This window comes from Myripristis murdjan, chromosome 22, assembly GCF_902150065.1.
Source record: "Myripristis murdjan chromosome 22, fMyrMur1.1, whole genome shotgun sequence".
Taxonomy (NCBI): Eukaryota; Metazoa; Chordata; class Actinopteri; order Holocentriformes; family Holocentridae; genus Myripristis; species Myripristis murdjan.
Window position 1 is genome coordinate 8,563,175 of NC_044001.1, and position 22,822 is coordinate 8,585,996.

A 22,822-nucleotide genomic window follows, 5' to 3' on the forward strand; every position below is an offset into this window, starting at 1 on the left:
GCCTGAGCGTTTGTGCTGGCTGAAGGGTGGAGACTCAGAGCAGCAGTGGGGAGGGAGGGCGTCTCTCAGCTGGAGCAGAGAGAGAGAGAGAGAGAGAGAGAGAGAGAGAGAGAGAGAGAGAGAGAGAGAGAGAGAGAGAGAGGTGTGTGTGTGTGTGTATAACTGTGTGTATGCACTCGCCTGACTGCCTGCCTGCCTCACTGACTGGCTGACTGTGTAAGTGTGTGTGTGTGTGTGTGTGTATATACGTGAGTGTGTGTGTGTTTGTGTGTGAGAGGAAGAGAGAACGAGAGAGGCGAGAGGGGCGAACGCGTGGATACTACTCCACGAGCCTGGATGTGTTTGTCGTCAGCAGAGGAGCACACACACACACACGCCGAGGTAAGCCTCCCACACATCTATATATTTGAGGGTTTTTTTTTTGCCATTTATTGGCAGGTATTTCCTCTCTTTTTTCCCCCCTCCTCTGTGGCATTTGGGATAATGGGATCCAATACAGGGTGTGTTCCAGGCGAGGGGGGGTGGGGGTTCTGTGGCGGGTCCTCGTATCTGTCATTTTGTCAGAGAATGATGCCACAAGCTGGTTTACATCATGGAATCCCCTCCTCCCTTTTAAAATCGGAGGTGTGCTGGCTCTCCTGCTTCATGTTTTCCATTTCTTTCATATAGCTGTGTAGATACATGTGTGTGTGTGTGTGCGTGAGAAAGAGAGGTGGAGGGGGAATAAAGGAGAGGAATAAGAGAACAGGATCTCTTCTTCTTCCTTCTTCTTCCTCCTCCTCCTCCTTTGCCAGAGCGTTGGGCAGATCTTATAACGTGAAGCCGAAAGGAATTAAGGGCATCTGTTTCGGGGGGTGTTTGCACAAGCGGGGGATGAGATGAGGGAGAGATGGAAGGAGAGAGGGAGACAGTGGGGGGGTTGAGAGGGCAGAGAGATGCTGGGAGACAGACAGAGAGAGAGAGAGAGAGAGCCAGGAGGAAATGCGAGAGGAATCCCACAAGACTCCCGTGAGGTTTCCCCGGCCATTCTCAAGCCCGCTGCCTCCTCCACGCTGAGTGGAGAGAAGCGGCCGACCACACAGGCTCCCTCACCCGCGGTTCTACTGGCCATATCAGGCAGATGGCTGAGAGGAGGAGGAGGTGTGTGTGTGTGTGTGTGTGTGTGTGTGTGTGTTTGTGTGTGCGTGCGTGCGCATGTGTGTGGGAGGGGAGGGTTGTTTTCATGTTGCTCAAAGACAGATACAGTCGCTGAAGGAAGCATGCGTTCGCAGGGTGAACACACACACACACACACACACACACACACTCGCCTGCTTGTGTTTCTCACTCTCCACCCGGCCATGTTGCATGTGCATGTGTTTTACACTGCCTCTCCTTGGCGTGTGGAGGATTAAGTCTCTCCGTCGTACGTGTGTGGCGATGGTGTTACACGTGTCGTCCGTGTTGCAGAGGCACAAAACAAGGCGGGCGTCTGCACGGCACAGGGGCCCGGGGGCCGGCCAGGTCATGGCTCTTGTGGCACAGAGCAGAGATGCACATATTTTTTCACACAGCAAAGAAAAAAATAATAATAATCTACGTCTCAGCACATTACTTAGTCTCATATATCTGCCAGGGGGATGAAATAATCCCACTTGTTTCAGATGCAGTTTCGGGAATTTTCCTGGGAACGAGTAAAAATCTGTTGAAGCAAAGCAGAATAAGGCAGATCAGCCACTAGGATCAACAACACTTGACACTTGGTTCAAGAAAAATCTGGAAACAAGTGGGATTATCTATGCAACTGGTAGTTTTTTGTGCTTGATTTGCGATAAAACACAATTTTAAGTATCACCAGAGCAGGATCCAATGACAAAAAACACAAAACCTTGAGACTTTGACCCCGGTGGAAAAGCCTGTGTGTGGTATGGATTTTTTTTTTTTTTTTTTTCATTAAGGAGAAAGGTGTACAGAAAGAGAGGAAGGTGTTGGGGAGGGAGCGATGGAGACAGAATGATGGAGGAGTGTGGAAGAATGAGCATCCACGCCTTATTGACGACTCTGACCTCTCCGCTCCCTTCACTGCCTTCAACCAAAAATCCATTCGTTTTTTGTTTTTTTTTTTCCCTCCCAAGTCAGGCCAAGACATGTGGGATTCTGCAAAACCTGGGCTGGGTTTCCCAAAGGCATCTTTATGTTTTTGGCTAAAGTCATCTTTGTTCCACTTGCGTTCCCATGCGATCTTTCAGCAAAGACTCTCGACTTTAAAACAGCCCGACTCGGTGATTTAATGAGAGATTAAGATAAGGTGCAGGTGGATAAATATTCTGTGATGGGTGTTGTCGCACTCAGGGCTTTGACCTTTGTACTCTTTACTATTGTTTTCTTCTGGCGCTGTTGATCTTGGTATTTAAGGTTCTTGCACTGTTGCCTTTCTCTGCAAAACATCTCCATCTCAGTCCTGTAATCTCATTTTCAGTGTTAAAATGTTATTTTTCTGAAAAAAGTGACACTGATAAAATAATCCCACTTGTTTCCAATGCTAATCTACTTGTTTCCAAATTTTATCTTGAACCAATTGCCATTTTTTTTTTTTTTTTTTTGCTTAGTGGATTGATTTGCCTTAATCTACCTTGTTTCAATGTATTTATACCTGTTTCCAAGTCCTGAAATAAGTCAAATTGCATTGGAAACAAGTGGGATTACCTCAGAGAAACAAGTGAAACTGCACTTGTTTCAGCAATGAGATGATCTTATCCCACTGGGAGATTTTCCCCCTACTTATTTTAAGAGAAAAACATACACTCAAGACTGAATATGAGAGTAAGTTACTTGTTAAGATGGATTTTTTTTTGCAGTGTTTTGGATACGAGCAGCGGCTACATGCCTCAGAGGTAAATCTAAACTTTGTGTTTGGAGCTCTGGCAGGTAAAGGACAGCAGGAATGTAAATCCATGGCAGACACGATCCTCCTGATAGGGCGATACTTTCCTCCTAAGCGGCCGTGTGGCTGCAGAGCCTGATCGTGGCAGGGTTTTGTGCTCTGAACCGGTCCAAGGAGCACACTCTGCTCGAATCTAAACAAGTCCGGATGTTTGTAATATTGTTAACAGCCCAGGAGTCTGGCGGTGTTATTCTTGGCATGCTGATTGATTCCAGAGGAAAAGTGTGTTTATGCCTCCTCACTCAGGGCAACAGTAAATCCCACTCACTTCCCCCCCAAGTTAAAGCATGTACTCGAGAGCCTGACGTGCGCCGACCGCTTCGGCTGTAAGAGTCACCAAGTGAAACCATGAGTCGTCGCACACAGAGGGCAGGAAGCTAGAAAACTTTTTATGCACCAACCACAGTTTGTTTTCTTTTTTTATTAGATGATTTTTGGGGTGTTTCTGCTTTATTAGATGGACACATGCAGCAAAAGGACCAGGACCGGTTTCGAACCCAGGCCGCTGTGGCAAAGTTAGCCTCAGCTGTACGTGGTGAGCCGCCGGGACGGCCCCACCGACCGCAGCTTCTCATTCCAAAACACACCGACCACTTTCACTGTTCAACCCGCCAAATATGATGGAAACGAAGGCTAGTTACCTGCCAAAAGTGGCTGGTGGAATTTCAAAAAAAAAAAAAAAAAAAAAAGCCTCACAGTCACAGCCAAGACTTTGCTTGCATCTGGCTCGGTGGCTGGTGTTAATTTTCCACCCCGGTCACACAACACATGCGGTTATTCTCGTGTTATTAGGCTGTAGCCGTGCCCGTAACAGCAGCGTGACACATTTGTTTCTAGCCCAGTGACTGCGGTGCTGTTATGTAACACAAATCAGAGTCAGAGGTTTTTCGACATAGTTCTTTAGAAACGCTCGGAGGGGGGAGGGGGGGGGGGGACAACTTCCTGCGCGGCTTTAATCTCCACTTACTAAATAAAAGAAAACAAGCCAGGCCTTGATCGTTTAATTGAATAAATATAATCGGCCACATTTGCGTTCCCCGGAGCGAAAAAGGCCTCCTCCCCGCTGCCTCCTCGACTCCCAGGGGGTGCATCATTTCCTGGGCCTCGGTCCTCTCTCCCGCTCCCCCTCTTTCTCTGAGACCTAGATCTGCCCCCCCACCACCACCGCCACCTCCCTCCATCCTCCACTACTTAAAATGGCAGGATGGGCAAGGCATGCTGGGAGGTGGCACAGATGTCTGGGCTAATCGAATGACCGCGGGTGGTGGTGGCCTGGCCGGGAGGCAGCAGTGGGACTCGGTAGTTCAAACCCCCGAAAGTTCAGCTGGTGCAGCGGGACAAGGGAGAGAGAGAGAGACATAAACAGAGAGCGCCTGTGTGAGAGAGCGAGACAGAGTGTGATAGAGAGAGAGGTCGAAGTGCATTTATTCCATGATTTGATGCAAAAACTCTCAACATTTCATCTGTTATAAAAGCTCAAGTGTCTCATAGCACAGATGATTGCGTGCTCTACACCTCACAGCGTGCAACTGAGCCTCTCTCTCACAAATCTGCAACAGTTTAACGTTACAATTTTGTGAGAAGGTTGCCCATAACTTCAGAGATACCTTCTTTCATGCAAAGTGCTGTAAGTAGGATTCACATGATGCAAAAGTGCAGTGTCTGGTTTTAATGAAAGCCGATGCATCACTTGAGGAGTTTTCAACCTGCATGTGCCATTTATATACTTTGGGAAAACATAACACCTGACATTTATTGCTCCGTATTTAAGATGATTACTATTTTTGTAATACGTGGGCTCAAGATGTAGCTTACAACTTCAGACAGGCCTTTTTTTTCCTCCACATTTTTCCAGAAGGTGGATATCATGAATGAAACAAACATACCACATGCGAAATGTAAAACACCGAAGGCCTCATCTCACCGGGCGAGAAAACACCAGGAACACTTGAGCGTGATGGCGATCATATTAAGACAAAAAGACGACGCTGTGTGCCTGCGCTCGCCCCGTCCCAGATTTTTCCTTTCTCTCCTCGTGTCAGCGCTCGCACAGCAGGGTCAGCGGCAGCACAATTTTAGCTCCGTCAGTGTGAATAGCTGTCGTTTGATTATAGCGACCGTGTCTCGAAACAGGCAGAAGTTACAATATTATTATTCATTACGACCGCAACAGTTAACAGTAAGAGAAGCATGAGCAGTGGAAATGACAGATAGTTGTTCATAGTGATATTAGAAATCGATATTAACCCTATAAAGCCATTTGTATCATATATGATACACATTTTCAATTCCGTTTTTCGTTTTCAGTTTCTTCAGTACTTGACCAAAATACTGTTGTATACCTTTGAACACACCCCTGTTCACCCTGGACCATACCATTGGCACTTCAAGTACATATCATGTATCATACACCAGAAAGGTCGTGTGATAACATATTTTTTGATTTTTTTTTTATATATATATATTTTGTTATAGGACTAAGTAAAGGGTTCAATTTTAAAAAATTGGAATTTTCTGCCAATTCTTTCATAGTTTAGGCTTTATAGGGTTAAGGGGCAGAGCTGTCAAGCCACGGTGTCTTGAAAATAAATTTAAAGGAACAGTTCACCCAAAATTAAAAAAAAAAAAAAAAAAAAAAAAATCAAATAAAAACAATTCCTACATACCGCTTGTGCAATCAATCCATACAGATTTCTGTGTGATTTGGCACGGTTTCCAGTCTGACATGATTTTCCCTGTTTTCCACCCAAAATTCACAATCCCTGGAGGCGGATGGATACAGTTTACTGCTGTTCTTTGGCACGAAGAAGTTCCTGACAAAACTCTGCAACCCCGAGGGCTGTGGATCCGTGTCATTGTTTTTGGAAGGAGTTGTTGCTGTTGCGTTGTAACTTTTTGACCGTTTGAGCTCCACAAAACGATACCCATCCAACACCGCTGTACTGGGGAGGAGGGAGGCAGGGGTAATGGCTGCAGACTGGAAACCTCACCAAATCGCACAGAAACTATCTGCATGGATGTTACTAGGGATATTTTTTGTGTTATTTCAGGTGAACTGTTCCTTTAAGTGAATACACATCAAAATGTCATTATTCAACAACTTGAAAGTACAGTGGATCTAGTCTGTGAACGTGTTCTTTTGTGCCATCAGTCATTTTCTAAGAATAGATTTTTACTTTTTTCCCTGAATGGCATGTATCCCGTTTTAGAAAGTGTTCAGATATCTCCTCTGGTTCTCACTGTTCCTCTGGGGATGTACAGTGGGAAAGACAGCGCTGGAGGCTGTGTGACGCGAGCCCCGAGCCCCAGCCGCAGGTCTGAGCCCCGCACTCAGATCTGCTCTCTGAATAGTGATGGAGCAGGAGGCTCAGCTGTCAGCCTCAGCATCAGGTCCCCAGACAGTTACGGCCTGACAGCAGCCTCTCTCTCTCTATGTGTGTGTGTGTGTGTGTGTGTGTGATGGGAGGGTGTCCTTTCTCATATTCAAGGGCAGGGACCCGTGCTATATTACATTCAATAGTCAATATCCTCTTGATCATGTTCATTAATAACTCCAGCGGTCAGTTTCACATTACCTCTCCCCGCTGCGGTCACAGGAAAAAAACGCTCTTACCATCACATCTTGGTTTCTTTTCTCGATCTCTTCCTGATTAAATTTTATTCTTATTTCCTGCTCGTTTTTTGTTTTTTTTTCATTCTGAGTATCCCATTCCATCGATTTAAGACTCTTTAACATCTGTGTTTAGCTATGCACGCCCTTCACCAGCCCTCGTCTCGCTGGGACATCGCAGAGCGTAACTCATTGTCCTGTGACACACGGAGGGTGGCACAGCCATGGAAGTCAGGGCTATGGACTGAGAGGGCCTTGATTACGACTGTAAGACAAGCATTCTGCATGTGTGTGAGTGTGTTCTTGTGCGCTTCTGTGTGTGTGTGTTTGTGTGTGTGCGTGTACACCACTGACGTCTTAAGAAAACCTCACAAAAGTTCAGCTTCTCAGAAATAATGAAAGGCAGGCTTGTTTTCAGATTGATGCACATGCTTTTCTGAAAAGCCGCAGTGGCTTTGAGATTCATTTCGTGGGACTGAAGAGTAATGGAATAAACTCTGTGACCATGTCAGCGTTTAACAAAAATCAAACATGTGAATATTGTGAAGTTTTGTGCGATTAAGTCAGTGCAATGCCCCCTTCTTCACACTAACTCTGACACGCTTTGCTTGTCAGAAATCGATCATCCTTTATGTCCCTTATTAATAATCAAGGCAAGTCCCTGTTTAAGCCAGTCCGGGATAAATAACCTTGTTTGCAGGTGTAACTTTAGGTCACCCTTTGGGCCAATCAGTGTAATTTTGAGATGCATTATTCACCCAAATCATATTAGTGTTGATTCTGCATAAGGAGCAAAGAAGGGATGTAGTGCCCCACCCTAACCTACACATATACTCTTGTAATTTTGAAAATGTGAGTGCATAGTTGTGAGATGCATCCTAAACAAATAGCAGCACCCCCCCCCCTTTATTAGGCCAATCAGTGCAGCTTTCGAAATGGCAGAATGGAGCGATGGAAACGCATCATTCCCTTAAAACTGCAGTAGCCAAAATTGCCAAGGGATAAATTAAGTGAACACCCTTCAGACTCAACTGACAAACACGTGGATTAACCGTGTAATTCGGTGGTTGAGTGAATGCGGCTCCTACAGTCAGCATGAATCTTTAATAATTATGTGTCTCGTGGCAGTTTCCATCTCCACAACTTCCACAGCTTCCGATTTCTGTTGCTGCGCGGAAATCCAATCAGCAGCAACCGAGATATTGCATGTGACTTATGTAGCAATTGAATGAACATTACACTGACTCTCATAAGCCAATCAGTGTAGTTTCAACAATGCCGGAATAGAGCCATAACTCGCATCATTCCCTGGAGTTTCCTCAAAATCTGATCATCACAGCATTTACAAATCAACAAAACGGCATTGGAGATGTTTTGCGTGACGGATGGACGGAGCATAACCGATCCACAGTCCCCGTCCTGAGGTCAACATGGGGAACTAGACCCCTGCACCGGCCTGAAGAAGTTCCTCACCGGCCCAACCCCTGACCTGACAGCTGGTCACGTTTTGTCCAAATACGACGCAAACCCGTCCTGACCTGCGATCATACGTGCACATACACAAAAAGAAACCAAGGAAAAGTATCTTAGACAAAAAAAAAATAAAATAACATGGCATAAGCCTAGAATTTAAAGGTGCCAAGCCTGACCTCTTGATTAGAAAAGGGTTAGGGTTAGGGTTAGGGTTTAGGGGGAAAAACAAACACCGATGTGTGTATGCGATGTAGCCTGTTTGTGTATACCTGGTCCCCAAAACTAAGTCAGCTCCATTGGCCCCTGTTAGCTCCGAGCAGGGGGTCCCATCCTGCCGTCCCCGCCATCCCTGCAGACCCACCCAGGTTAATCACTCCCTCTCTGGGGTCCAGATGGCTGAGCCAGGGACAGATTTTTAATTACCACGCTCTAATTTCACACCCTGAGCATCGCAGAGGACAGAACACTCCCTGCCTGGCCGCGTTAATTTATCTCCTCGGACGCCATAAAAAAAAAAAAAAAAAAAAAAAGTGGCCATTAATAGGAGGAGATGCTGGAAAGCCACAATGAAAGTGGTCGCACTACAGAAAGAGGGGAGAAGTGTGAGAGAAAGGGGGGGATAAGCAGAGAACAGGGAGTCAGCGTACGTGGGAGCGTGCAAGGGATCGTCTCTGTCGACAGGCTAGGAATTATATTTCCCCCCCACCAGGATGCTTCCTGTGGTGTTTAATCGGCCTTTAAGTCAGCGACACCCCGAGTCAAGCAGCAGCTATCATCACATCTGTGGAAGGCCTCGCCACAAACACAGGCTCCCCGAAAAGCAGAGGGGTGGCGGTGGATGTGGGGAGAGGAGGGGTGGGCCAGAGTCAGATGAGTGAATCATTGATTGGGTGGTGATCGCGGCAGGATGGAGCGTGCTGGGTGGGGGGTGGGGGGCGTTTTGTCATTGCCGAAACACCTGTCTGTGTCGGAGGGAGGAACAGGAAGCAGAAGGTTGGCACGCAGGAGAGAACTGGATCACCGGTCACGTCCCATATTCCATCTTTGTGTCTTTCTTCCTCTCCGTGCAGCTCAGTGCAATGTGCTGCACTGGCACAAAAGTAGAAAACAATATTGCCAAAGCATCAAGATAAAAAAAAAAGAAAGAAAAATCATTTGCACAGTCATCCCTCTCTCTCTCTCTCTCTCTCTCTCTCTCTCTCTCTTTATTTCTCTCTTGTTCCCTGATCTTGCTGCTCGGGAATATAATTCAAATGTGATGACACTAACAGTTCACAGGGAAATCAAATTCGGCAACAATGATTTTTTTTCTTTTTCTTTTTCTTTCTTTGCTTCTTCTTCTTCTTTTTTTTTTTTTTTTAAAGAAGAGTTGGCAGTCTTGCCTCTTCACACGCCTCAGTTTTCTGCAGTGCTACACAGTACACGGCTCCAACAGTGGAGGGGAAATGGGAAAGCAGAAGTAACAGCGCAGTCAGGGCTTGGAGCTGAGGATGCACTCCTCTAATTCACAGAGTCAAACAATGGGGTTGAGACTGGAAGGTCGCCAGTCCGAATCCCCAGACCAGACAGGAAGATCTGGGATGAGTAACTACGATGAGTAAGTCTGACACATAGATCAGGGAGGAGACAGACATGTATTAGCATTTTAAAGGCACAGCTGAGCTTTACTGAGGCACATTTTGTGTTTGGCCTTGCTCACGAACCCAAACACCACCTCCTCGTGTGACTGCAACTCTTTTGCGAGTGGTTTGAATCTCCTTTTTCATGTCTTTAAAAGTGTTTTGTGAAGCAGTGCAGACTGTATTCACAGCCTGCGCCGTGTTTTAATTTCATTTGATTGTTTGCGCTTCAGGTCGGTGGTTCAGTTACTTTTCGTTGAACGTTAATTAACCTTTTATGCCTTTTTATGCATGCATAAATATGCACATTTTGTTTAAATCTTTCTGTTAAAGTAAGGGAAGTGAGAGGACAGCTGCATTTAAGCTCCCACTGGTCACTTTTGTGTGTGTGTGTGTGTGTGTGTGTGTGTGTGTGTGTGTGTGTGTGTGCAGTGCAAAAAATCTCCATCTCAACAGGTTTAGTCTCATATTAAGTATTGAAAATCTTGTTTTTCTTGAAGCAATAAGGAGAGATTCTGTGAAGTGTAAATATGTTGAAACAAGGCAGAAAAGGCACATAATCCCCTACTTTCAGGAAAGAAATCACTCAGTTAAAGAAAATTCTGGAAACAAGTTGATGGGAGAGATTATTTCATCCCACTAGCAGATTTTTTTCTCACTTCTTTCAAGAAAAAACACGATTTTAAGACTGGTCAGACTTGTTGAGATGGATTTATTTTTGCAGTTTTCTGGCCCCTAAGCCTGAAGTAAAACCTTCTCCCTTGCTGCTGTACCTCCACCGGCTGCGAGGTGCCCTTGAGCAAAGTGCTCAGCGTTCAGTCTCTGCAGCGTAGCAGCTCAGCACACAACCGTGGAGGGCCGGCAGCCCCCAGGTGTGAATGTGTGTCACTTAATGAGTGAGAAGCAGGATGCTGCGGTGAAAGAGTGTGTGCTTTCGGCAAATCTTCCCAGGGTAAATAGAGCTTGTAAGGACGCAGTCATGAGTACAGTCACAAGTACAGTCACAAGTACAGGTCATGCACGTTAGCAGGCAGAGTCACCAGGATGTCATCAGCTGTGCAGCACCATCATCACTACTGTAATCATGGAGGGTGAAGTTTATCATCATTGGTAGTCAGAGGAAACTGGATTGTATTGCATTTCCAAAACTATGAAAACATATTACTTTTATCATTTTGAAGACCCACTGAACCATCCCAAATTTTGTGAATGATTGCTCTGATAAAACTGTCATACAGCTTGCATGACAAGGTGTAGCAGTGTGGATTAATAACTCTATGCACTACAAAATAAATAAAATAAAATAAAATAAAATCTCCCTTAAGTAATTGAAAAAGGGGAAATTTGATCAGTTAATCCCACTTGTTTCCAATGCTAATAAGGTTGTTTTTCTTCAATAATTTTCTTAAATCAAGAGTTGTTTTCTTGATATTTGTGGGCTGATCTTCCTTTTTTTCTGCCTTGTTTTGCATTTTTGCTCTGGGAACAAGAATACGTATGTTGAAACGGGACAGAATGAGGCAGATCAGCGCACTAGAATCGAGAAAATGACACTTGATACAAGAAAAGTCTGGAAATAAGATGATCAGCATTGGAAAGAAGTGAGATTATCTCATCCCGCTGGCAGATTTTTTCACGTGTTTGAAGAAAAACAAGATTTTATGGCTTGTTTTAAGATTGCAAGTCTACACTTTTTAGATGGAGACTTTTGCAAAGTGAACCTGGACTGATGACACAACACTACAGCATGGCAACCAGCTCATTGTTTTTATTATTATTATTATTGTTCAAAGTCGTCCCAGTTGCTAGAGTATTCTGGCTCAGGACCGTGCCACTTTTCGCAAGGTTGTGCTAACGGATGCTTTTACGTTGCTTTAACGTGGTGCGCTGCCGTGATTTACGGCGGTGGAATTCCCTCCCTCTGCAGATCTGCTCTTGCAGAGTAATTGGCCCATTTATCAGGAGCAGCATTAGGTCTTTTTCTATTAAAGGTGCACTAAGCTACAGAGTCACAGATGCATTAAGAATGAATCAGTTAGACCAGAGAAACACACATATAGAGACGCACAGAGAGAGAGAGAGAGAGCAATAGGGAGAGAGGTGAGTGGGTCAAGTGTTTGAGCATTTAGAGTGGCTGCAGTATCAACAGAAGCTCAACATAAAACTGTAAGCTCATATTTCCCTTTGATTTTTTTTTTGCCTGCAAAGTCACACATGCCTAAGCCAGCTTGCATGCATCTCCCTGTGTAGTTTGTGTGGTGTGTGTTCGCGGGGTCTCTCCGCTCCAAAGAGTGTGTTTTGCTGAGAGAGAGCTGTGACATTCTAACACACAGTGATCAGAAGATAGAGGCTGCACAGGCCTCGCTGTAATTTAGCTGGAATGCAGGAATGGAAGTGTGCAGAGCTTGTGCCTGCGTTCTCAATGGTCCGCCCTCTGATTCCTACTCTCTTCCTACCCCTCTCTCTCTCTCTCTCTCTCTCTCTCTCTCTCTCTCTCTCTTTCTCTCCCTCCCTCTCGGTCTCTCTCTCTCTGCTTTCCCAGAGACTGGAACGGACACAAACTGCTGACTGAACTGCAGGCAGACACCGGGGCAGAGTGCGAGGGAGTAAGCAGACAAGGTATGTCAAGACAGAGGAGAGTGGGCTGTGCACGGCGGCATGCACCGCAGCCGATATGAGAATAGATCCATGCAAACCATCGGCCAGTTTCTCCTAACATCACTGCATGCGGTTGCTTCACATCTCGCACGTTTTGAAATAGCCATGGCACAGCCTACTTTTCGGTGACTGCGCTCTACTTGGAAAAGTGCTGCAAAATTGTGCAAGGGCGAGAGATGGCTATCATCTGAGCGCTCGCAAGTCTGACTCAATCGCGGCAGCCTCCACAAAGTTGTTGACAGCTGACACAGTTAGGGCCTGCGTCCATCCGAGTGCATTATTTATCAGCGCCTGTTAGAATGTCACAGTTATCAGCATGTTGACACCATGTGCAACATCTCAGGACGGTATTTCGGGCAGCTGTCCGATAGGACAGGAAGCACAAGAGGTTTCATGACGCAGATGAGCAGAGTGGCAGATTCATGTGTTTTGTAAGTAGTGACAATTTTTATCCCTGAAAAAAAAAAAAGAGAGAGAGAAGAACTCACATCTGTAAGTCATGTAAACTCGGACTGCTTTGTCTGGCCTGGCGAACATGAAAAGCAAAACTAAATGCTAAACAGGCAACTGTGTCATTTGTTTACCGCTCATTTGAAACCCCATTAATTGCCTCCAAGGTAGCGACCCATTCTTCCCGGAGTCCACACAGGCATGAGGCGTACAACACAATGCATGCCACCATCCCCTTCCCCCCTCCCGCACAAGATATGAAAATGTCAGTGTGGCATTTTTGCATGCTCCACTGACAATAAACAGGAAAAAAAAAATACTTTGTGGACACAGTAACAATGCCCGCAGTGACTTAGGCTATCCTCAATAGCTACTAACCTATTTTGCTATTGTATGAAAGTTGACTTGCCAAGTATTTATGGAGCACCGTGACGTGTCACTCGATGGCTCCATATATATCAGAGTCTCTGTGGAGTCTAGCTTGCAGGAAGAGTTGTTTTATATTTGCAAGTACTGTGAACTATCCAACGGCAAGAGGAGAAACATATGTGCAATCTGTTTTGGGTGCTTTTTTTTTCTCTCTCTCCTTTATCCTCTAAGCCACAGTTTTCCTGCAGCTTGTATATCAATTACTACAAAATCATCTCTTCCTGTCACCTCGACACAAAGTAGGCTACTGTACCGCAGTGTCTGATTATTTTCTGAAGGCCTACTTTTCCATAGACATCCCAGAAACCTTAAAGACTGACATCAATCCCTATCAATAGGCTGGTGATACACTGGCCTGTTTTGACGTCCCCCACGGGTGTTGAAACAATATTATGTCCTCGATACGAAACAAGCTAAATACTCCCGTCTCTGCTTGGAATTGTCAACCATGCCCTTGTAGTTAGTCTCTGCCCTATTTTAGCGAGGGACACAAGTTAGATTTTCATGCAAGAATCCCGAGAAATTTGCGAAATAATTTAATTTTTACGCCCGGAAATCACATGAATTTCAAACTACACAGAAGGCTCTGCCCTATAAGCCAGCTACCAGAGGGTAATTGGCATATGGCCTCCACAGAGGGGCACCAGATTATTGTATTCTCACCCCGCACAGATATCAATACAATAGACCCAGGAGTCTGTGGGAAGGAATAATCAATCCAAACTTTCCTCCAGCTGCATCACACCAGTTGGTCTAATCTCCTATGAGATCGAGAGTCTCTCAAAACCAGAGACACTGGCTCTGGTTCTGCAGATTGCACGCTATTTCTGTGGTTTAATCAGTATCTCTCCCTGCTGAGTGAAAGCTCCTTAACTAATCAATACTGCAAACTATTTTCTGTGTAACATTTGGACATGCACTGGAAAAAAAATCCACCTTAACAATCCCATGTTCAGCAAATGCCATTGGGATGAGATAATCCTACATGTTTCCACAGAATTTTATTAAATCAAGTGTCATTTTCTTAATCCTAGAGGGCTGATCTGCCTTATACTGCCTTGTTTCAACATATTTAGACTTCTTCCCAGAAAGATTCTTGAAACAAAAGAATTTGCATTGGAAACAAGTGGGGTTTATCTCATCCAATTGGAGGGTTTTTGCACTTGTTTTAGGAAAAGCACGATTTTAAGACTGAATATGAGGCCAAATGGCTTGCTTTGAGGGATTTCTTTTTTTCAGTGCATGCCATGTGCTTTTCTAAACCAAACCATGCTCAATTGATTTCTTCTGGACAGAGGAGGAGGAAAACTTGACTTGTTATTTGAAGAATCTCAAACCTGTCTCTTCATTTCAACAAATCTGAACCTTACAAGAGAGCTTTCCAGTCATTCTGATACCTTAAAATCATAACTGGTAATCTTTATTTAATATCATTAATGATAATGGTATGTATTGTTTTTTTGATAGCCACCCCAGTTCAAAATACATGCCACGATGACCCTACAAGGTGAGGTTCTCCTGCCTCTGAGAACAACCAGGAACCCAAAGCTGCAGTGAGAGTAAAATGTTGTTTATGTTACGCTGTTAATACTATGTAGTCTGCTGCACGTCGTGCTCAATAAATCCTCCTCAGATTGTCATTTGGCTTGCACTGACATGGGTTCAAGGCTCTCTCGCTCGGTCCAGAGGACATGTTTTACTTCTAAGAATGAGGGAAAATGGATTTTCATTCAAACCTGTATTTTAAAACAGCACCCTTTTTCCATCAGTGTCAATGACGGCTAAACTGAGTGTATTATTCCCACTTTACTGTACATCTACTTTGCCTTAGTGCTTTTAGAGATGGGTATGGCAGCAATGCATCTAATGAAGGGGATCACCGGCGTTCAGAGCATAGCCAGGCTAATAAACAAACGGGTTACTCCCACAAGTTAGAAACAGGCGTGAATAAAGAGTGAGACGTTGTGAGACAGTTCCCTGCACGAACCAACACCTTCTGTTCAGGAAAACCACAGGACTGTTAGCCGCCTCCTTTAAATTCAGCTGCCATCAGTCTTGTGCTTGTCAAACACACACTGCATGCAATCCTTTATCACCTGCAGCCACATCAGCAGAGCATTAAAGTGACTTGAGCTCGTTCACACTGGAGCATCTTGGGGCTCGACAAAACAGCTTATCAATTGGAGTTGCTCAAGATTTGTCTCCATACAGCAGCACTGAACTCATGGCTTTCTGTCATTTCTTTTCTTTTGTTTTTTCCTGACATTACTGAACATCAGTCTTTTGGATGTGCTTGCAACTGAGCAAACCGTCTGCACTCACCCTAATGAAAAAATAATCACATGTGAAATAAACCACATGTGGGTTTGGAACACATGTGACTGTCAACCGCATGTGCTTTAATGTGATTTTCATGTTGTGTTTTCCACATGTTGTCTGAAACCACATGTTACTGTTTCACATGTGAAAAAGCAACATGAGAAACACGTGTTCCAAAACCACATGTGGTGTATTTCATGTGAAATCTGCTGTTTTCACATGTGAAAATTATAGTTCACATGTCAAGAAACGAGGCACATGTGATAATGTGGGATTCACATGTGAAGATGCGATGGGATGTCATGTTATCTTCACATGTGGAAATTCTAGTTCAGAAGCCAATCATGTGAAAATGCTGATTGCACATGACTTTGTGTGGCCAGTTTTCTTTTAATATGTGGAAATTTTCAATCATGTGAAAATAGCGAATCACATGTGAAAAGATACGGTTCACATGTGACATTATTTTCTTTCCGCATGTGAAAATGTTTGTTCACACGAGTCACACGTCAAAATGGTAAATTCACATGTGAAATTCAAATTTTCACATGTGAAAAGTCATATTTCACATGAGACATTTTCGAAGGGCAGACCTGGAAATATTTGTGGCAACGTGTATTTGCACAGTAACTGGGATGAACTTTGGCTGTTGTCACGTGTGTTTGTGTAGGACTCTGTAGTGCTTATTGTCGTCAAGAATCGAGCGTGAACTTGACCGGATTAAACTCTAAACCATATTTATCTCCATCTTGCACGTTGCCGTATGTGACACTGACATAAACTGGCTCTACTGGTTGTCTTTGTGTGTCGAACAGAGAAAGTGTCAACAGGATTGTTGCCTCATCATTGCATCTGGAAACCAAGGCCACTTCTTATGCAAAACAATATTTATAAGCTTCTAACAAGGTTACAAGTCTAAACCGAAACTGTGATGTTTATGACCTGGTATGGTGGGAAAATAACACGAGAAGCTGTGGTTGATAAGTTTCTCTATCATCAAGGGGTGTGATTCTTCATCTGGTTCAACAGAAATTCAATTAAATTCATGATTCACTAGTTCCCACTTTCATTTAAGACTTTTTTCCCCCCTCTCTTTCTGTAACATTACAATTTGGTTAAAGTTTTGAAGCCACATTTTGAGTCAGAAAATGGACACCTACTCGATAAACATGCAAAACGTAGGACTATTTTTCTTTTTATGAAATACAAGAAAAATCAGACAGGAGAATTATTTATACCTTATGCTGTAAGATGACCACAACATTCATTTTTTCTATTGAAGGTTCATTGAAAACTGAGGATCATTTGTATTGAAGACCCTTCAGACTTTGTTTTTCGCAAGTTGCGTCTAAAACATCCTCGCTTCAACACACCCTTGTTAATTTTGCATCATGCACCTTTAGGAATTGTGAGTAATTCACCTCAATCTGACTCCTTCCTATAAAGTCAGGCTGAAGTCAGAGCGACTGATACATTTATTTATGTGTTTTACCTGATCGATGCGGTTAAATCGGCGGAATTAATAATCAACGCACCGATCCATGCAAAGAATGAATCGTGACACCCCTGCCATCAAAGATCGTGGCATACGGTCAAACATTAAATCTAATTAGCTGGTAAAAAGAGCAGCGCTCACTTGTGGGCGAAGAGTTAGTCTCCTACCGTGTGTTGAGATTATAATTTCTTAAGCACATCAGGGCACAGGCTAACGCCAGCAGAGACGCCAGCAGCAGCTACTGGCCTCATGCGGCGCTGTTCCTTTGAGGGCTCGGCGTGGACAGGTGTGCCACCGTGGGCCATCAATATTTATGCTGCAGCACCTCACTGAGATCAGTCTTAACCCCACGCTGACTCGTACCGCCGTGCATACGGACGAGTGGCGGGGGGGAACCAGGGAGGATTGATCAAGCAATGAGGACTACGCTGTTTTGATGCTGTTGGAGAGCGCCCGCGGCTTTTTCCATCCTGTCAAAGAGGTTACAGAACAAAACACAGTCACAGGATCCCTCCGAGAGCAGGAAAATAACTTTTATTTTTTTTACTTGACCATGGTGATATCCGTAATTTCACAGGCCAGTTTCACTATTTCATGAGCCAAAATCAACTAAATAATGGCTCCTTTTGTGCCAGAGACAAACATGTTTACCAAATGAAAACTTGCATCCTTTAATGGATCTGATGACAAGTGACTCGAAATGTAAAATTCCCAAACTTTTCCGGGACTTTCCAGGACTGAGATGTTGAATTTCTCTGATCTATCAATCTTCTATCACACCACTCACCTCGTCCAGTAGCATTTCTAATGAATTGTAAGCCCTTCTATGATATATACATTTACTTTTTATGTCAAATATAAAATTCCCTGACTTCTCCATGCTTTTCCATGACAAAAATATTGAATTTCCATGCCCTATGTAAACGCAGCATGAATGTTTTTTCTATCCTTGGCAAAATGTGAAAGGCGCTTCAGATTCAGAGGTCTTAATAGAGTTTATTTTCTGTTATTTTTTCTGCATGGGAACGGAACATAAAAGTAAAAAAATAAATGTTTCATGAATAACTAGTTGTTTTTAAATTGAGGCTGTCAGAATTACAAGATACCCCATGACTTGTCCCAAAAATTTACTGCTTTCATTTAGTACTACAAAAGATACTGATAAACAACAAACAAGCCTTGCAGTGCCAGACATGCACACAAACACACACACACACACACACACACACACACACACACACACACACACACACAAGGCTTTGCTGAGATGATGCTTTACATCTGCTGCCCGGGAACTGAGCTCTCTTAACTTGCATCAAAGACAAACAACATCAGTTTATTGATTTATTGCACTTCACATCAAGCAGGGGTGGATACACTGTAAACAACAACAACCTCTATGACCTTGTGGTATACAAACGGAGGAGGTCTGCACTCACATGTTGCAGGTAAAAGGTGGATTTATTTGACTACCTTTTACCTGCAAAATAAAAGCGCAGACCTCCTCCACTTTTAGATGTTTGAATGTACGCCTCCTTTTGTTTGAATGCAGCTCCAAGCATTCAGAAGAAATGTAGGAGCACAGTTTTTCCACCTTTTTCATTCAGAAAATCACCACAATCAGTTCAAAGCAAAATTTTTTTTTAATCTAAAGTGAAAACAAAAATGTATTTATTTCTATTTTAAATACAGCGATGGACAAAGCACTGCCCCCTCAGTCTTCCTTCACGCTGTCTCTCCCTCCCCCTCACTGTCACGGGCTGCCTAGCAACTGACACCATAAATAATACGCCTGTGGTTTGTGAGCGTGTGTGCATATGTGTGTGAGTGAGTGAGTGAGTGTGTGTGTGTCTATAGGCATGTGATAATGAACACGATATCTGTTACTAGCACTCCTATTTGCATGCTCTCCATTGTGCAGTGCTTCTCCATCAGTGGCGTATTGTCTCTGAATTTGAATGACTGGAAAATTGACGTGAATTTCTCCTCCACACAGACTCACGCGACCTAACTGACCGGGCCCATGGCGAGCAATAACACAGCCAGCATCGCACAAGCCAGGAAACTGGTGGAACAGCTGAAGATGGAGGCCAACATTGACAGGATAAAAGTGAGCTCAGCTGACACGACATGCACACAGAGGAAAACTCTTACATTTCGTGGAAAAAAGCTCTTTTCCGACTCACACAGACTGAGACAAGATGTTCGATACCATTTTCACCTCTGTACGTCCCGGGGTTTGATTTGTACAGAATATGCTTTGGTCATTTATAAGTCAAAACTAACTTATTCCAGTTGGCTCCCATTCATGTTCAACAAATGTGAAAAGGTGAAACTTTAGCCAAGAAAAAAACAAATAAACAACTAGTTTCATGGCAAATAAATAATACTTCAGTCACACATCTGTTTTTATGCTGATTTCATACCAAGGATGCAATCAGATCATGTGTAAAACATAATGATATTATTGTTAGCAATTATTAATTTCCTTGTTGGTAAATACACTGATTATACCTACTTCACTGGTGAATTTGATAGATGGAAGTTGTAAAATGAATGTCTCACCAGAGCGGCTGGGAGCTGACGAGGACTCAGAAAACTCTTTCAGCTTCGGAAAACATTTGATACTGTATGGATGCACAAGTTTTAAGTGACTATAATAGAATAAAAAACAGTAATTTTCATGAAAACACATGCCAGCCAAGATTGAACCACCAGGCAAATGTCCCAGTGTTTTTATGTCTGTTTAAATATTTGGTTTTGGCTGCTGGAACAATGACATTTCCCTTTTTGGGATTAATAAAGTATCTATCTGTCTAGCTATCTATCTATCCACAAGATTGAATTATATGTGTAGCTACTATCAAGTGTCATCGAGCATTTTTCCACACTTTTTGAACATGACTGGGAGTGAACTGGGGTATGTTTGTGGTAGGCCTTGACTTCTAAGTTACCAAGGCAGACACTTTTCATGCAACCGGTGCAATTTTGCACGTAATCCCAAACGACAAGAGCTAAACTGCAAAATTTGAACTTCAGTGCCCTGAAATCACAAGACATGATGTCACACAGCATACTCAGGTTTATCAACCTGGCTTATCTGTGATGCTTTATACCCCCCAAAAATTAAAGTAAGATAAATAAGTGAAAAACTATTGGAATAAGAGACCCAAAAGATTTGAAGCTTCCCCTGGATGGAGCGCTCACTCACAGCTATTTTGAATAAAGTTTGGATTTCTTAAATTCTCAAAAGCGGCCCCCAGAATCTCATAGGGCAAACAAAGTGGATCTGCAGGAGGAATGGGATGCTCCTAGTTTGTGGTTTCGGACCATCTAAAATGAGATATTTTACATACAACATTCTTGCCTTGTGCAGCTTTAAATATTTATTAAAAGAAAAAAAAAGTGGGAGAATGTTCTCTGTGCTGTCTTACTTCACCATTACTGTATTTGTGTGTAATCTGCATCTTAAATGAGTTTTTGTGCCGGTCCTGCGAGCTGGCCTGCAGGGGGAGACAGAGCTGTTTAAACTGGACTGAGCTGAAGTAACTTTGTCTCTATGTGTGTGTCTATGTCAATGTGTGTGTGTGTACGCACAGGTGTCAAAAGCAGCAGCAGACTTAATGTCGTACTGCGAAGCCCACGCCAAAGAGGACCCGCTGTTGTCGCCGGTGCCAGCGTCGGAGAACCCGTTCAGGGAGAAGAAGTTCTTCTGTGCCATCCTGTAAACGCTGCGTGGCCCTTCAGCAGTCTGCTCCTTGTGGGACTTGAACGCCGACGTTCAAAATACATAGAAATCTTCTAAGCAGGAGGGCATGGCGATTACAGCCCCCCTTTTCTCCAACGGCACCTAAAGAGTGCAATTTCAAACCCGCCGAGTTAACATGTAACCATTTGAGGGGTTTTGTTGTGATTGCTTGTGGAGGGGGTGTGCAGCATGTTGAAGGGATGTGTGCTTTTAGATGACACAAAAGGGATAATGAGTGTGATGATAAACCCAGAGACATGATGGACAACCCGTAAACAAACCGAGTCTTCAGGTTGTGATGTGTACAAAAAAAAAAAAAAAAAAAAGACAAATTAATAAGAATAAAAAATATTTTGGATCCTCTGTTAAATGGTTTGTTGGTGGGTCGAGCACTGTAGGACGATAAACAAAAAACGCGCCTACCACTAGACCCCACCTGATTATTGGAATGTTTTTTTTTAGTTGTTTATTTTATGCTTATTTCAACTTTACCTGTTACTTAGATAGCTTTCTATAACTGTGATTACTGAAACAGCTCTGTTAACTTTTTTTTTTTTTTTTTTTTTTTTTTTACACCAACAGCTTTTTTAACGGGAAGTTTGAAACCTTCAACTCTGTGATTCTCTTTCTGGGGAAAAAAAAAAATTCAGTCTCTGTGTATCAACATCTATCTGGCAAATGTGACACAGTTTGTCTCCTTCATATACCGATACAAAACCCTCTTTCTACTATTTGTACAAAATGACTTAGCAAGTAAACATGTGCTGTGCTGTGACTTCTGGATGTTGGTGTTTGTGTATCATTAATTATTGCATGAAATGGACAAAAAAAAACAAACTCGTCTCTATTTCTTTTCATGTGTGTGGGGGACGAGGGGCGGCCTCCATGGACGTGGCACACATTAAAATAATCATGATTCAGTTCTTTCTCACATATTAACCTCTCTGGATCACAGGCCAAATAAGTTGGAACCGCAATTTCACTCCAATTAGGTGTTAATTAAATCACCGTGTTAATGAAATCAGACTCAAATATAATTACTGACTGTTTTATTGGCTGTGTTGCAGCCTGGTTCAGATATTTTCAATCTCAAACAACACAATTTCTGCCTTATGATTATTTTACAAAAAGCACTTTCACTTTTTATTTGATTGCACCCCATTTTCCTGTGGGGATGATGCGCCCTCTATAGGTGATAAGGTGTAATGACATGGACACTGGAGCTACTAATTTACCTGGCGTGACTTGATCCCGTCTTGTTATGTGTGACCTTGTGGTGTCAATATGTGACAGCCGTGTTTTGGAGGTGTACAGTCGGTTTCATGAGGTTTTAGCCATGCAGTCTCCCAGGTTGCACATCGTATTTAAACGTAGGGAATCGGATAAAAAGTGACTTAACCACTTCCCGATTGATTAATAACTGGAAATACAATGATTAGTGAAAATCCAGAGGGACATGGAGCCATATTTCAAGGTCTAACAACATATTTGATAACACATTAGCTATTTGGTTAAGCTGTTATACTGCAAGCTTCATCACATCCAGTGTTTTACCTCCAGACTTTAATGTTCTTTGACATTTCACAATTAATTAATGCCTTTCCTATCATAGCGCCTATCTTTCAATGTGTATTGAATCACTGTGGTCTAATGGTGGCTAATGGGTGATCAAATATGTTGTTTTACCTTGAAATATGTGCCGCTGGATTTTCACTAACCATTGTCTTTCCAATTGTTCATCAATCAGGAAACTTTGAAATGACGATAATTTTCCAAATTACTTACTTTTATAAAAGCTGGACCTGGAACTATTGTCATTTTTCACTCTAATTAGTTTAGTTTTAGATACTTGTTTCAGTACCTTCAGGTGCTGTTTGGCCCTTGAATTGCTTGTGATTTATTAGTGATTGAGAGGGAGTGTGATGAGAACCCAGAGACGTGATGGAGAACCAAGAAACCGACCATGTTGTTAAAGGTTCTTTGATACAAACTTAAACAAAAAAACACAATTACAGAAAAATATGTGGCTCTTTTGGAAAACTTCTGTTAAATGGCTTTGGCTTTGAGATGGTTTAGACTCAAACAAACAAACAAATAA

The 22,822-nt window shown here is 43.2% G+C and overlaps 1 protein-coding gene across 1 annotated transcript; it reads left to right on the forward strand.

Moving 5' to 3' along the window:
* Positions 1-217: 217 nt before the first annotated feature.
* On the forward strand, positions 218-21,288 carry gng2 (guanine nucleotide binding protein (G protein), gamma 2). Its single transcript, XM_030045258.1, has 4 exons — positions 218-381; positions 12,168-12,244; positions 18,973-19,086; positions 20,576-21,288. The coding sequence occupies exons 3-4, from the start codon at positions 19,000-19,002 to the stop codon at positions 20,702-20,704; spliced, it is 216 nt and encodes a 71-aa protein (XP_029901118.1). The 5' UTR covers positions 218-381; positions 12,168-12,244; positions 18,973-18,999; the 3' UTR covers positions 20,705-21,288.
* Positions 21,289-22,822: the final 1,534 nt, after the last annotated feature.

Coding starts and splice junctions, on each gene's coding strand:
- gng2 (XM_030045258.1), top strand. CDS start 19,000: ATGGCGAGCAATAACACAGCCAGCATCGCACAAGCCAGGAAACTGGTG. Junction 19,087..20,575: donor CCAACATTGACAGGATAAAA/GTGAGCTCAGCT, acceptor GTGTACGCACAG/GTGTCAAAAGCAGCAGCAGA.